General features: G+C 38.9%; 2 protein-coding genes across 2 annotated transcripts in view; both read right to left on the bottom strand.

Moving 5' to 3' along the window:
• Positions 1 to 1,300: 1,300 nt before the first annotated feature.
• On the bottom strand, positions 1,301 to 11,874 carry CAVIN4 (caveolae associated protein 4). Its single transcript, XM_001111821.5, has 2 exons — positions 11,066 to 11,874; positions 1,301 to 3,915 (listed from the first exon to the last, which is right to left on the bottom strand). Exons 1-2 carry the CDS (start codon positions 11,465 to 11,467, stop codon positions 3,229 to 3,231), a joined length of 1,089 nt encoding a protein of 362 aa, XP_001111821.1. The 5' UTR covers positions 11,468 to 11,874; the 3' UTR covers positions 1,301 to 3,228.
• Positions 11,875 to 11,976: 102 nt separating this feature from the next.
• The window catches only part of TMEFF1 (transmembrane protein with EGF like and two follistatin like domains 1), a 100,152-nt gene continuing 95,459 nt past the window's right edge, over positions 11,977 to 16,669 (bottom strand). The window contains exon 10 of the mRNA XM_001111631.5: positions 11,977 to 13,098. Within this exon, the coding sequence (XP_001111631.4) occupies positions 13,014 to 13,098 (85 nt within the window). The 3' untranslated portion in view covers positions 11,977 to 13,013. The remainder of the gene's footprint in view (positions 13,099 to 16,669) is intronic.

Here is a 16,669-nt window from a genome sequence, read left to right on the forward strand (position 1 = left end):
AAACCCTTTAATGTGCACGGAAGGTAAAGAATGAAATCAAAATGTTTTGTATTTTTATCTTGATTTGTATTTTTAACTTATGGAGGCTTCAGGGAATTCACACACACACACACCCCACCAGTACACTTTCAGCAAGCTGAATATACTTTTCTTTTTCTTTTTTTCTTTTCTTGAGGAGTCTCACTCTGTTGCCCAGGCTGGAGTGCAGTGGTGTGATCTCAGCTCACTGCAACCTCCACCTCTCGGGTTCAAGTAAGTCTCCTGCCTCAGCCTCCCGAGTAGCTGGGATTACAGACGCACGCCGCCATGCCTAGCTAATTTTTGTATTTTTAGTAGAGACGTGGTTTCACCCTGTTGGCCAGGATGATCTTGAACTCAAGTGATCCGCCCAACTTGGCCTCCCAAAGTGCTGGGATTACAGGCATAAACTACCACACCCGGCCTTGAATTCTCATGTACTTTGTTGTTTGCCCTGCTTCTCTAACCTGTAAGCTAGAATCAGGCTATCACCCACTCACAGGAAAGACCTGGATCATCACGTGCCGGAGACAGACTTGCACCCCCCTACTCTATCCTGTCTATTCTGCAGAAAAGCCTGTGTAGCTCTATGCCCCCTGGTGTCTATAGATGCTGCACTGTTCTGTCTCAGAGCAAGGAATCTTGCTAATGGCTTTATTTGAATACACCATTTAAAATCTGGTATGTACAATTTCTAAAATACAGATGAATAAGTAAAATAATCTGTCCCCGTTATCTGAAACTTTTAAAATAGGAACACTGACAAGAATATTCCTTATATCAAATGGGACGTGTGAGTTTGCAGCCCATTATTTTTATATCAAGAAAATTAAGTTAAAGGGATAATAAATTATAAATGTAGAATTTGGGAATGTCCCAAATATGGGAAGAAATGTAGAGAGACAGAAGCAAGTACCAAGAAAGCAGTACAAGTTACAATAAAATTCCAGGACATGAAACTGTTCAGTGTTTTGGGGTTGCACAAAGTCTACCACGATGAGGAGCTGACCAGGTTATAACTCCCTTCTCATCAAAATTCAAATACAGCTAGATGTGAAATGTTCCATAAAATGTCAAGTCTGGTTATATAATGAATCAGTAAGCAAACTGACTTTATAAAAATTCCCTGACAGTAATGTTTGCAGAAAAATATTTCAGGCCAACTGATATTTATTCTACATAGGACTAGAAAAAAGAAAAAGCTTGTAACTTCTTTACATTCACTGTTTGCATTATTAGTAAAAATATTTATAGGACACTAACATCAAATGTTGTAATAACATTTTCTTAAATTCAAATTTATTATGGCTCTTAAGAAAATATGTGATTAGGCATCCAAGATTTTTCCAAAATGTCATAAAAACATTTTAAAATTATTCACTTGAAAGTGTTATCCAATGTTGTATACACTTTAGTTTTCAATATAAAAAGGTAACAAGATGAACGATTTATGATTTTATGTATTCATGCAGGGTGAAGAGGAAATGATGCTGAATCAGATTCCCAAACCCAAACATCTGAGTAACTGAGTCAAATATTTTCAAGGCGATTTATGTATGCCTGTGTGTACATATGTATAACTTATTATTTCAACTACCACATGATTATCCAAAAAATGATCTGAAAGTGACAAAAAAAGTGGGAGAGCTGATCGTTGTCCCAACTCTTCAAATTCAACAATTTCATCATTTCTTCTCTATTACAACACCATGCCACATTAAACATCCTACAAGTACAGAACCAGTATTATCATTTCTTTCTTTCTTTTTTTTTTTTTTTGAGACAAGAGTATTACTCTGTCGCCCAGGCTTGAGTGCAGTGGCACAATCTTGGCTCACTGCAACCTCCGCCTCCTGGGTTCATGCAATGTTCCTGTCTCAGCCTCCTTGAGTAGCTGGGACAGGCACATGCCACCACGCCTGGCTAATTTTTGTATTTTTAGTAGAGTCGGGTTTTGCCATGTTGGTTAGGCTGGTCTTGAACTCCTGACCTCAGGTGATTCACCCACCTCAGCCTCCCAAAGTGCTGGGATTATTCCCATGAGCCACCACGCCCAGCCCATTTCTTTCTTTCTTTAGCAACAATAGACATTGTTCTGCTTCCTAGATTCCACCATCTAAAGCTAACAGATAAGGGGAATCTGGCTTCCTCCCAAAGCAGCTATGATGAACTCCCATCAACACTGTTTTGGACAGCTGGACCCTGAAGGGTACGTTCAGGAACTAACAGGAATATTTGCGGTCATTCCAAACCCAATGCATCAGGGCCAACTTTAGAAGCATAGTCACAATTTTATGCCTCATACTGCTCAAACAAATTAGTGCTATAGTCCACTAAAGATCTTAATCAAAACGAAATTAGAAAGGTTTTTGGCCAGGGAACATTTTGAGACCCAACTAAAACCCAAGGTTTAGTTAGTCTGATGAAAAACTGGTCACCCAAACATTTATTTATTTTTCACTCCTGATTCTGTGAAAAGGCTTCTGAAGACCAGTTTTAGTTTCTGTCCAACCTAGGACCTTATTGATTGGTGGTTAGGGCTTTTTCAGAAGGTGTAACTCTTTCAATTCTGTTTTTGAAGAACTGGTGAGGCTTGTTTTCTCTGGGTGTGCTTCTTGTTCCCCCAGAATGTGTGCCATTTCCTTTGATCATCACAACAGTCCTCTGAGGTGGGCAGCAGAGGCCAACCTTCTCCTTTTTCACTGATGAGAACAAGCAGATGACTTGCCCAGGGCTTTCTTATAAGTAAAGCTATGATACTAGAACCAAATGCTCCAGTCTAAAACTTCAATTTTTTAATGTGAAAGCATCAAAAAAGGGGTGTGACTGCTAATTTACTAACAAATCTGTTGATCTGAACATTTGGATGATATAACCCACATTTGAGTTATTCCCCTTTGAGGCTGGCCACAGTATCCAATATTTAGAGTTCTCTTGCAAATGATGGCTGCAAAGTTGCCCTTACCAAACATGTAACTGGCCCAACCTAGGAAACTATTTTTCTGGTGGACAAGAGAAAGGAACTAAAAAATCCACAGCTGCCATGAAAAAGAGTGAAAATAATATTTATATTATCTTCAAGATTTTAAATATAAGAAAAAAACATAAATTTATGTTTTCCTACATGGCACAGAAATGTAGATGACTACACTATTCAAACTAAAACTGCATGATTAGGAGTTTCATATTTAGGATATACTTAATTCCTCTTTACGATGAGTGCTTTAAATCTAACAAAAGAGATTCATCATCCTCTACTTTCACCTGAGATTTAAAAGTAACTTTTACAGGCTCAGGGGTGGGGATTTCCCTTTCTTCGTGGGCAGGATACACCCGCCTGGCTGCCTCATGTTCTGGTTCACTGAGCTCATCAGAGTAGAGCTCACTGATGGGGCCCAGAGACTCGCTCCTGGCAATGATGTCCACGCCCATCTCCCTGGCACATTCCTCACCTTCGGCCACTGTTCGGTCCTTGCCTTTCCTGAGGCTACGCATCTTAAAAGCCTCCTTTGAGGGAGCTGCATTAGAAATAGATTTCTTAAACCTCTCCCCTGACTGTCTCAGCCTCTCCCCTGACTGTCTCAGCCTCTCTCCTGACTGTCTTAGCCTCTCTCTCCTCTCTGGGGTCACTATTCTAGTTCTAATTCTGTTCACTTTCTTGTCCAAATTTTGCCGTGTCTTCTGCATGTTTTCTTTGGAAAATGCCTTCTTGATATTATCAATGCGTTCCTTGCCTGACTTCCTAAGCCTGGCAGATCTGCTTTCTTCAACATAATATTCTTCATCCGAAGAGAGATCTATTGGGGGATCAAAGACATCATCCTCCTCCTCTTCTTGATTCTCAGTTAGGTTTCTGTCTTTAACAACAGACAGGGATGTTGGACACCGAAACTTCTCCTGAAGGAGAGAAAAAACAAAGCATATTAGTGCTTCCTTTGCACTACAGATCAGCTCTTTTACCTTCTGGCCATGCCTTGTAAATCTTTTCCATGGGCTGTTTATCCTCTGCCTGCTCCTTAAATGTTAGCATTTCTTAGGGTTTCTCTTACCTTGGCCCTTTCCTCTTCTTCATCTCCCAGGCTCACCCTGGGCAACCTTAACCACTCCATTTTTCAGATCCAATTGTAAGTAAACTCACATGTATTTTATCTTCACTTTCCTTCTCTCCTAAGATGAAGACACATGTGTGAATGATGGGCAGACTGCTCCACAGTTTGACGTAACACAGTCACCTTGAACTTACCAAGTCCAAAATTCAAGGCCCATCCACCATCCTCTCCATTTCTACTTCTTTCCCTTACCTCTCAGCACTAACACCCATCCAGGTCCCACATAAGATAGAAACTCCTGAATCACCATCCCAAATATTTCCTCTCCTTCTCATTCCATTTCCAACCAGTCACCAAGCTTTGTTGGTAATACTGCCTAACAACTTGTCCGTTCCCACCTCCTTCCTCATTCTCTCTACCAATGTCTTGATTCTGGCCCTTGTCATCTCAGTCCTGAACTTGTGCAATGCCTCCTCACTGATCCTTCTACCTCCAGAACATCACCTAAGTATTTTCTGAGAAATATTACTAAAGCATAGCTTTGATCACATCTTTTCTCTGCTTTAAACTTTGGAGAGCTCATCAATACTCAACGAAGAGTTCAAATTGTCCAGTATGATGAGAAGGCTCCTCAGCTTTAGCTAAACCTACTTTCCCACTCTTCCAGCCCAGAAACATACAATCACTCTCAATTCCTCAAGCACAAGATATTTTCATCCCTCTACGCCTATGTATATGTGATTTCTGGTATCTTCTTTTTTTCATAAAGACGGGGTCTTACTACATTACTCAGGCTGGACTCGAACTCCTAGACTCAAGGAATCCTCCTGCTTCAGTCTCCCAAGTAGCTGGAACTACAGGCACATACTACCATACCCAGAAGTTTCTGACATCTTAGGTCCCCTTTCACCTCTTTTTGGCTTTGTAAATGAAATCTTTCTTCAATAATCCAAGTGTCCCCAACTTCCCCAAGTGGCTAACTCTACCTCAAATTTACACATACATCCTCTGTTTATAACATTTATCACAGTTTGAATTGAAGCTTTACTCAAAAATATGTGTCTCCCGGAGGTCTTCTCCAGATTCCTTGAAAGCAGACATCATGTGTCTTATTTATGTTTTATGCCCAGCATCTATCAGACTGTCTTGAACATAGTAGGCATACTCAATGAATGATTATTGGATCAAACAGGTGTACACCTTCCTTCAACAAAGTTATTAAGCACCACCACAAACCAGTAAATTTTCTGGTTCTAGAAACTGTGAAGCTTCTTTGAAGACAAAAGAGTGAAAAAGCTTATATTCTCGGAGAGGGACAAACAAGTAAAATCTATATAGCACGTTAGATGGCAAGATACACACTAAGGTGAGAACTAAAGCAGGGAAGGGGAATATGCAGTGACAAGGAGGTGCTGTTTGAACTACAGTGGTCAGAAAGGCCTCATTCATACAGTGACACCTGAGCCTAGTCCTGAAGGCTGCATATAGATCTAGGAAGAACAGAGAAACAGTGGGGAGGACTGTGTGGTGACAGCAGAGTGATGAAAGGGCAAGAAGGGGAGGCAAAAGGGTAAGAGAGATAGCAGGTGGTCCAGGTCACGCAATGCTCTGTATCCAATGGTGAAGTCTAAGCATAACAGGAAGTCTTCTAAAAGCCTGGCAGGAAGCCGGGTGCAGTGGCTCATGCCTGTAATCCCAGCACTCTGGAAGGCCGAGGCAGGGGGATCACCTGAGGTCAGGAGATCAAGAGAAGTCTGTCCAACATGGCGAAATAGTCTCCACTAAAAATATAAAAATTAGCCGGGAGTGGTGGCACATGCCTGTAATCCCATCTACTCAGGAGAATCACTTGAACCCGGGAGACGGAGGTTGCAGTGAGCTGAGATTGTGCCACTGCCCTCCAGCCTGGGTGACAAAGCAAGACTCCGTCTAAAAAAATGAATGAATGAATGAATGAATGAATGATTTGCAGGAGAGTAGTGCCAGGATTTGCCCCACATTATAAAAGGATCACTCTGTTGAAAACAGAGTGTAGGGGCAAGAAAAGAAGCAGGGTGAACAGGTGGAGGGCCCTGAGGTAAGCAGCACTGGGTAAGGTTGCTGACAGGGTGGGGGGTGAGAAGCAGTCTGATTTGGAGCTGCTTTGAAGGCAGGAGCCAACAAGATTTGCTGCTAGATCTGGATGTGGAGTGCCAGAGTGTCAAGAACGATCCTCAAGTACATGGCCTGAGCAGATGAAAGATAGATCTGCCATTAATTGAGATGGGGGAGACAGAGGAGGAAGAGACTGGAGGGGAAGGATGGGATCTGAACACGCTGTCTTGGAGACACCCACTAGCCATGCAAGCAGAGGCACTGAGCAGGCAGCTGAGTAGATGAGTCTGGAATTCAGAAGAGCGGGCTGGGCTAGACATCCAAATTTAGGAGTCACTGATGTAAAGATGAAATTAAAGTCATGAGACCAGATGAAAGAGATCACCAAGAAACTAAGTGAATGGATCTATGCTCTGTTTTACTCAAAACTCTTTGGCACCAAGGTGTGTTTCAGAATTCAGAAAATTTCAGACTTTGGAAATAATATGATTTATTACATAACATTCCCAGCAAGATCTTGGAAGAAACATTTCTGTGGCAAAAAAAATATGAATATTCACACTAAGTTGGGATAAAAGCTAGAAATAGCCTCCTGCTACTTTAGGTCAGGTTTTTCTACTGAATAACTTCAGGTCAAGTTAGGTCTTGCTGTCAAATATGTTATTAAAAATATTTTTGAGAATTTTTGAACATGGGTGTTACAGAGCATGGATTTTGGACTGGTAGAGGGAAGAAATGAGAAAAGAAAAAAAAAAAGGACAAACAGCTAGTGAGGCAGGGGGAACTCCCAAAGACTGTAGTAACCCCAGAAGTCCAGAGGAAAGAAGTTTCAAGGAGAAAGGGAGGGGCTGGTTAAGGTGTCTCATACCTATAATCCCAACATTTTGGGAGGCTGAGGTGGGAGGATCACTTGAGGCCAAGACCAGTCCAGGCAAAAAAGTGAGACCTCATCTCTACGAAAATTTTAAAGTGTAACCAGGCAAGGTGATGTGCACCTGTAGTCCCTGCTACTTGGAAGGCTGAAGAGGGAAGATCGTTTGCCCCCAGGTGTTGGAGGCTGCAGTAAGCTATGATTGCACCATAGAACTCCACCCTGGGCAACAGACGAAGACCCTGTCTCTTTAAAGAGAGAGAGAGAGAGGAGGTCCAATCGTGCCAAATGTGTCAAAAGAATAAGAATTGGATTTGGGACATGACACACACTGGAAACCTTGAGAGCCAGCCCAACCACAGCAGCTAGAGGAACCCAACTGAATAGGGAGCATTTCTCAAACGAAACAGACAAAAGTTGAAAAATTATGAGATTTTTAACTGAACCGCAAGTTAAAATTTCTAAAAGAAACTGTGCCCCACATGAGATCCAGATTAAATCTATTCAATCGAAAAATATATAAATATATACAAAACACATTTATGCATATTCTAAAACCTATCAGCCTGATAGTCAAGAAGATATCCCTGGAATCTTATTTCTTTTGATACTTATTTAAAATTAAATTCTTTGGCTATAGGATTAGAGTGTCTAGGAGCTAAAAAAAAGGCAGGGGTGGGCGTCTCATAACTCTCTGATGAATCAGTTAGAAGCAGTGAAATTATTCCTCTCCTTTCCTGACACCTGCTGCAGGGAGTAGCTTCAGCAACACAATGTGGGTTGGCACGGCCTAAGAAGGTATAATTAGAAAGGGAAAGAGCCAAAAGTTAATTACTGTTAGGTAGGGGAAAAAAACACAATCTTGCTGTGAAGAAATCAGATATAGCTTAGCCCAGGAATCACATACCCTCCTTTAAGTACACAACAAATAATATAAAATCAGTCTTTAAAGTAAAACAAAACAGGGGTAGAGTCACAAAAAAGTACTTGTTATGTAGATCTATTAGTTGCAACTCCAATGAGACAGAGCTATCACGAGCTAATGGTGAATAGACTGTTATAATTGAAGATTGTAGATGTTGAATTATAGTTGACTTCCAAATATAACTATCTTTTCATATAAAACTCCAGGTAAAAAGACCATTTTTGTAACAGAATGAATACTGTGCATCAGAGTACTGTGGGCTGGATTGAACATCAAAGTAATATAGCTACAGGATGTGAGGGCGAGTGGCTGCAACATCTGTCACCCCACTGATTGCCAGGGTTGATTCAGCTGATCTGGCTGGCTAAGTGGGTGTCCCCTTCTGCCCTCACTGCTCCATATGCATCCCTCTCGAAACCGCACGCTCGGTCAAAGAGGATGACCATCCACGATAGAGGCAGACTGGTCTTTGGTCAAGAGTATACGAGTAGCTGTGCTCCCCTGCTACAACCTCCAAACAAGCTCTCAAAGTAATATAGCTAGGGAAATTTTGAATATACAAAAGTCTGAGGCTTATTAGTGAAGATATAGTATGCTCGAAGAGAAATAATAAATGTATAAGAAATAGGTAATGTTTACTATGGCTGAATTGCTTAGTTTCAAGTTAATTTTAGTAGAAGGGGCAATCTCAATATAACCATTTATATACCTTAACTATGATGATTAATTATAACTAATTTTAACTGCCAAGAATAACCATGTGACCATGTATACAGTGTTCTAACATCCAATGCATCTTTGAATCAGAGTTCTACGTGCGTTATTCTTTTCTCTACAAGCTCTCCCATTATAAATGATAGCAATTACTTTTTGACGAACTGTTGCTTACTCTGAACAACTTAATTATACAGAATCTTCATGGCATTATTTCTTACAAGAAAAGAGATGTGCCCTAAACTAGGACCCCTCAGTTGCTTTAAATAACTGCAAAGGATCAAAGAAAAGAACAATCAGCAGTTAGTTACAGGGACTACACAGGTGAATATAGAAACATCTTAAAGTTTAAAGAAGAGTTATGTCAATGAACAGAGTCAATGGAAACTTTTCAGCAACTTCTTTGCTCTTGCTTTTGTAAATCTTAATTGGCACTTAGTCCACTGCTTTGCACAAAGGTTCTCAGCAGACATGAATGCCAAATATGTTTCCTGGCCATGCGCCCATGCCAGTCGAGGGTAAGATATACCCACAATTCCGAGCGTCTTCAGAAGGCAAATCGAAGAATGGATACTGCATTTCCCACTACACTGGAACTGGCCTCTGAAAATCAGGTGACTGATTTTTTTTTTAATTTTTCAATTTTTTTTCTTAAGACAGGTTCTCACTATCACCCAGGCTGGAGTGCAGTGGCACAATCATGACTCACTGTAGCCTCAACCTCCCCACAGGTGACCCTCCCACCTCAGCCTCCTGAATAGCAGGGAACACAGGCACGTGACAACACACCTGGTTAACTTTTCTATTTTTGTAGAGACAGGGTTTTGCCACATTGCCCAGGCTTTTATTTTCCCCCAAATTTTTAAGCCTATAGAAGGACTTCCAGGGACATGAAAGGAAAGGGAAATGATAAAGAACTTAAAATGGCATAGTCTGCCCTATCTACCTTTGAAATAAGCAACTCTTCACTCTCCTCTCTATTATTTTTCCTAAATAACCTACAGGCTTTTAAAAACAGACCTAAAATACCACTCTACCATCCCAGTGTAACCTTATCAGTCAAGAGAGGACTATGGAGAATTGCCTAATATGTAAAGAATGCCATGGGGAGTTATAGGCCACATCCCTAGTGTTTTACAAATTATCTTCTACATAATCCAACTGCGTTCCCATTTCATTTAGTTTATATTCTTCTAGTTTTTTTCCTATGTACATAAGTACTCATTTTTAAAATACAGGTGTCATTTTAAAAAATAACACTTTATATGCACAGTGAACATTCCTGCACACATTCCTGATTTTATGCATAGAACAAATTCTTCGACATGAAATTTTGGGGCCAAAAAGTTTGTGAATTTTTAAATTTCTGAATACATACTACCAAATTTGCCTTTCGAAAATGTTTTATCAATTAATATTTCTACCAACAGAATATGAAAGTGTTTTTTCCCAATTCTTAAATTAACCTCTGGTTATAGGTTTTAATAACTGCCAACAGTTAAATAAGTGAAAGTAGAATTTTATTCTTACTTGTGTTTTGTAAACTGCCTGATAATGACAGTTTCCTACTTTTCTACTGTGAAGGAATGTTCAATTTTTTTCCTTTTAACTGTAAGAGTTTTAAAAATATACCACAGATATTACGCATTTGCCATGAATATGTTCCTATTTCCAAAAATATGAGTGCCAAGCACAGAATATGGGAACACAATGCCACACACAAAATACTGTATTAAATCACTTAAGTAAAAAGACTTTGTAATCAAACATAGGAAATTATTTATGTGACTCATATATTTGTATTACTATAACAATAAGAAAAATAAGAATAATTGCCTCATTGTTCATTGGAAAATAGCTATCATTGTGATCTATACGTAAAAATTCCAATACACAAATTACATTCTGAAAAGTTTATATCTACTGTTTAGGCCTTTCCAGGCTCTCCACATAAGCGAAGAAAACCACATTGTGGAGCTACTGGTTGTCAGTTTCTTCTTTTAGAGAATAAAGAGGTGTTTTAAATTGGAGGCTTCTGAGTCTTCTTCTAGGTCTAACATTTTCAAAGTATATGAGAGGGCACCATGCTAATAAAGCTAATATGCTGAAAGGGACTTACCAATATTAAGTTTCAAAGGCAAGAAATAGCCTAAGCTATGAGCCACAGTTCATATTACATGAAATGGTTGAGAAGCTCAAAATTCCAAAATGATAGATAGCACTTTGGTTAACACAGAAATGGTTTTATCCTGAGATTGCTGCTAATACAGAACTCCATTGTATTAACACATACAATAGTTAAGATGTGACACTAGAAACCTCTGATATGACTTATTGGCAATTAAAAGATGCAAGAGATTAGAACAAGCAAGCTGAACACAAGTGCAAGCTTACCTGGAATATTACCACGCGAAATTTGTTTTTCTTCATTATTTCCTCTTGCTTGACTTCAACTTTTTTAACATGAATTTGTTGCTTCTCTACCCGGGCTTTCACATCTTTAATGTGAGCACTAACTTTTCGGGTTTTCTCAAACAACTTGTTAATGATATGCCCTGTATTGCTATGTGACTGTGAAAGCTTCAACAGGTCAATCTGGACGGATTTTATGGCATTTTCCATTTCCCTGTGTCTCTCCTCTATTCTCTTCTGGCTTGCCTGCACACTGTCCACGATGGAGGCTACTTTGTCCAGCACAGTCACAATGGTAAGAGCAGCGTCTTCATCTTCTGTAACACTTGACAGGCGATTCTGGTGGATTTTATCAGCATTTGAAGCAGACCCATTATGTTCCATTTTATTTATTTCTCAGCGTAAGATGTCCTAACCACAATCAATTCTGGCACTTGGAGCAAAAAGTCAGCTTGATAACAGGCAACAGGGTTGTTTAAAGAGTTGGAAACCCCACCCCTGGAGAATGGTCAAGTATTTATAACTACAAATACCCATATGTGACTGTTCTGCAATCTGAACCCTTGCAAAGTACCGGGGACTGTTCCAAACATGCTTGCTGACTGACTAAGGGACTCAAATAAGACTGTGTGGGTAGAAGAGGAAAGCTTTTTTAAAAAGTTCACTAAAGCCACCATGTAACTAATATTAAACCTAGAAGCCAAATGGTCAAAAAAGCAAACTCCAAATGTTGGGTAAAGCTTTTGCCTTTAGATAATTTCAATCAGTATTTGTAACAGGAAAGGGGAATTCTGAACCAAAATCTGCTTTTTCTACTAATTTCACATATTAAATATACTGAAACACCAATATCAAAAAATTTAGTAAATAAACACACCAAAACAGAGGCCATATAGTGAAAACATTATATTATAACATGCTTTTCCAAACAAAATATTAAAATTAATAATTTTAAACATATTCTTTAAATTCTACATGCATACTTTTGAGTATCTAAACTACATGTTAAACAGCTGAATACATTCTACTCACACTTCAGATCTTTAAACACCAACAATCTATGAATATTAATCTATTACTACAGGACAAATTTGGATAGAGGTCTTGGATAAATTTTAAGCTCACTTTAAGAGCACCAATCATTAACAATCATTTTTGTATTTTATTCACAAACACTGATACGATTTGTTTATTTATGTTAAAACAAATATTTTCTTGAAAAATGAATGTGTATTAAAGTAGTTTAACTGGTAGAGTAGGCTTTATTCCAATCTGTTAAACAGCCTATTCTCACAATATCTAAATCTACTTTTCAATGATCTCTTCCATCATTACTAACATACTTGTTCAAATTATTAGAATTATTTTTTCAAAGGGAGGAATAATCAAATTCCCCAGTCCATATATCTTATAAATATTTTACACCTAACACACACAGCTTTACAGTTCATGCGATAGGCAGTGTCTAAAAAATCAGTTACTAAATCTCAAAAACATTTAAATATCTATTTAAACACAGTGTCTTCTAGATTTTTTTTTTTTTTTGTAAGAAAAGTAATCTGTAAACATCTTTACCTTTAGTTCATGCTTGGTCATTTGCTGTGGTCATTGTGGAAGAAGTGGATATGACTTTATAACCATTTGTGAAGTAGTCCATCTTTGCAAAAATATTACATTCCATGGGTAAAGAACAAGTCTCATAATTACCATGTGGTACAAATTTGTGAAAGCAATTTCTGTATTTAAAAACATAAAACAAAGACTACTAAACAGTCCAAAACTGTCGTAGCTGAATATTCTAAATACGAGCCAACAGTACTACACTAAAAATGTCCAAAAATAAGGCCTCTGAAATAAATATTTCCATTCTTTAAAAAAAGACATAATAAATGTACATCACATGGTCAGTGTACATATAAAAGTCATCAGTTTAAACCATTCTGGATGATGTATCTGAAGTAAAATGACCTAGGTTTTGCTTCTGTCGACGTCCTCTATTGTTTTTGGGGCATTTTCTGTTGCATTAAAAAAAGAAAGAGAGAAAAATATTGTTTTGATGATTTTTTTTAGGATATTTCAAATGTTTCCAAAGTAATACACATTTTGCACATAAAGCCACATTGCAAGCAATTACATGAAAGGGAAATGAGATGGTATCTGTTGCAAGACAAGATGAAGATGAACACAATTCGGACCGCTACCTCCCCTACAAAGCTGGGAGTTGAGAGGATTAGATATGTAATATAGGTACTGGCACAAGCAAAATTCATTCCCAGTGTCTATGCTACTATGTATGCATCCCTGACAGATATCCTACCCTTCCTCCAGCCTAGAAACTCCCTAGTCACAGTGACTGATAATATGAAACCCCTACAGTAGAAAGGACTCTGGCCTATGTACCTTCCCTGAGCATTATGACAAGACAGCTCAAAAATGATAAGAACAGGTTAGATGAAGGGAGAAATCAGGAAGAAGTGTGCTTATTAACCTCAGCTGTGAATACACAGGAATGTCTACTGATTTTAGACAATGACTCAAAAGAAGCTGTCCACACCCTCCTGGGCCAAACCACAGAAGCCCATAAGCAACTGCCACACTGAAGATGAGGGACATTCTTTAACTCTGCTCTCATTTTACCATGTTTCTCAACAGCAGTACAAATCTCACTGTGTTGGAACTGCTCTTGTGCCTGCACACTAGATTGCAAACACAAGGTGCTGTGCTTTGCAATGTGGAATAAGGGGGCTGAGATGAATTCTGGGCTCTGCTAATAACTAACTGTGCAACCTCAATTCTCCTAAATGTAAAAAATAAATTAGGAGTTGGACTAGGTTCTACAATTTCTGCCAGCAAGAAATTTACAAACTAATGGGAAGAAAGTCTTATAACAATGAATACTCCTCATTTTGTTCAATTGCAAAGAGTACAGCTTTGCCTTGACTTAAAAGTGTTGACAATACTTCCATTTTGTATATGGTTTTACCTCACTAATCCTCATTTTAAAAGTATGAGGTAGATAGAGTTAGAATCATCTCCATTTCATAAATGAGAAAACTAGCTGACAGATCAAGCAACCCTCTTTTACTGTCACTAACTCACCATGACCTTGGAAAAGTTCCAATTTCCTAGTGCCATGGTTTTTAAATCTATAAAATCAGGGCATTTAGCTAAGGTGATGTTCAAGGTTCCTGCCAATCTGTCATTCTATGAGTCTGAAAACATGAAAGGAGATTCTAAGAAGAAAAGAAGAAAAACTGACTCATGCAGTCTTGGTAAACAAGTCAGTGGGAACATCCTTTTAAAGAAGATTCCTCCCATGTGACAGCCGCCATGGTATATGTCAACAGCTGTCCCATAATGGACTGTGTGGGAGAGATACTTAAAAATTCAATGGAAATAAATCCATAAGTACATATATATTCTAAATATTCTAAATCCAAGATAGCAAGACATTAAGACATTCTAGGGGAGGAAATACCATAATAAAAAGACAGGCCTCCAGGAGAAATCTGTGATAAATTCAATGAGATGACTCCTCAATCGTTAGAGACAGTGGGGAGTGAAGACACTGTGACACAGTTAGAAATACACTGTGATGTCTAAGTGGCTGTGAGGGCAACAAGGAGGGATCTGGAGTATAAACTAAGGGTACCTACTTCAAAACGGCCTGCCAGGTAATTTTAATTGAGTAGTTGAGCATTATAGCACTGAAGGACAGAGTTGGGTAAAGGACTGTTGTAAGGGGGCTTTCCTAGCTCTAGGACCTTAGACCGAGGTACTTCTTATCTCAGGGCTTCAGTTTCCCGACTTCTCTAAATGAAGGGGTTGAACTCAAAGTTGCTTCCCATTGACTCTAACATCCTTTGATCCTCTTAAAAATAGCACTATCTGGCTGGGCACAATCCCAGCACTTTGGGAGACCAAGGCAGGCAGATCACTTGAGCCTAGGAATGGAAGACCAACCTCAGCAACATGGCCAAACCCAGTCTCTATTAAAAAAATACAAAAATTAGCCAGGCATGGTGACGCATGCCTGTAGTCTCAGCCACTCAGGAGGTTGAGGTAAGCCCAGAAGGTTGAGGTTGCAATGATCCAAGACCATGCCACTGCATTCCAGCCTGAATGACAGAGTGAGACCCTGTCTCAAATAAAGGCACTATCTCCAGGCCTCAAACATCTTCCCTTACTTTACCTTAATTTTTCTTCTGCCTTCCAAATCATTTGTTACCTCACTCCTATTTAACTCTAATAATGTCTTAAATGGTCTTCCCCCTACCTCACATGTTCACTACTCCAATGAATTTTTCTGATGACTCATTAATACTCTGAAAAAATGGTTTATACCAAGTCCTTTCCCTGCTCAAAAACCCTAAACTGCTACAAAATCAAGTTTGAACCCTGCTCCCATGACACGGTCACACTGGGCAAAGATGTTTCCCAAGATGACTCAACATGGAACCTTTCAGTGGAAAGAAAAATGAATGGGAATCAAACTGAATCCAAATCCAGACAATTCCACTTACTAGTTGGATGACTACAGGCAAATTACTTAACCTCTGAGTCTATATTAAATGGCTATAGCCAGTCCTGCTGTTAAATGTTTTTTCCCTATCTTCTCTTTCTGTTATCATTATTTGTTACATGATTATGCCCCTACTTTGATCTACCGTCCAATTTTATATTCAGTAGTCTTTCCTAAGGGCAGATCATCTGTTCTGTGAAATAAAGCGCACTGACTTTAGTGCCTAGGTGCTATGAAAAATATCTGTTACTTGGAGAACTTTTTTTTTTTTTTTTATCATTTCTAGATTCATCATTTCAGCTCCAGATGGCTGAGACTACTGAAGGTCTGGCTTCTATCCAGACCTTGGATAGAAGGGCCATAAATCCATTATGGCCTGCCAATATCTGTATTTGATATACTTCAACCTTCTGCCCAGAATAATGCAGGGATGTGGAGAGATGATGCTTATGAGACTTCTGAACTGAATCTTAAAGAAAGAGGTAAGCAAGAAGAAAAGACATTAGACTGGGAAGCACAAAGACAACATGAACTTGCTGGATTTACTCTGACTTTTCTCAGGTCCAGTTCAGTCTGACTTATGTATTTCCACTCAGTTTAGAAAAGACTCATTTTATGCCATTGCAATCCAAATAAGTCATTTAATTTATGACAAATGGTTTTATTTATAATAGAGAATTTTAAAGCTTATTACTTATTGCTGCAATCTAGAAAATGAAGTAATGTTAACACAGTGATATCACAATAAAATTATCTTCAGCCTCTGATTTCTTCCTTTCTTACTATATTAACTGTGAGTAAAGTACATTCTTAGGGCATAAAACACCCTGCAGTTGTGCAGGGCTTAAAAATCTTCTGCATGGCTCTTCTATGCACGTGCAGACCATTCTAGAAATTCTAAGCCAGTCATGGTGGTTGACGCCTACAGTCTCAGCTACTCTGGAGGATCACTTGAGCCCAGGAATTCGAGGCCGCAGTGAGCTCTAATTGCTACTGCACTCCAGCCTGGATGATAGAGTGATGCCCTGTCTCTTAAAAAAAAAAAAAAGAAAGAAAGAAAGAAA

This window comes from Macaca mulatta, chromosome 15 (assembly GCF_049350105.2).
Source record: "Macaca mulatta isolate MMU2019108-1 chromosome 15, T2T-MMU8v2.0, whole genome shotgun sequence".
NCBI classification, from domain to species: domain Eukaryota; kingdom Metazoa; phylum Chordata; class Mammalia; order Primates; family Cercopithecidae; genus Macaca; species Macaca mulatta.

Excerpts from the sequence above, each read along its gene's own strand:
- CAVIN4 (XM_001111821.5), bottom strand. The coding sequence starts at position 11,467 with ATGGAACATAATGGGTCTGCTTCAAATGCTGATAAAATCCACCAGAAT. Across the intron at positions 3,916-11,065 it reads TTCGCGTGGTAATATTCCAG|GAGAAGTTTCGGTGTCCAAC; the intron begins GTAAGCTTGCAC and ends TCTCTCCTTCAG.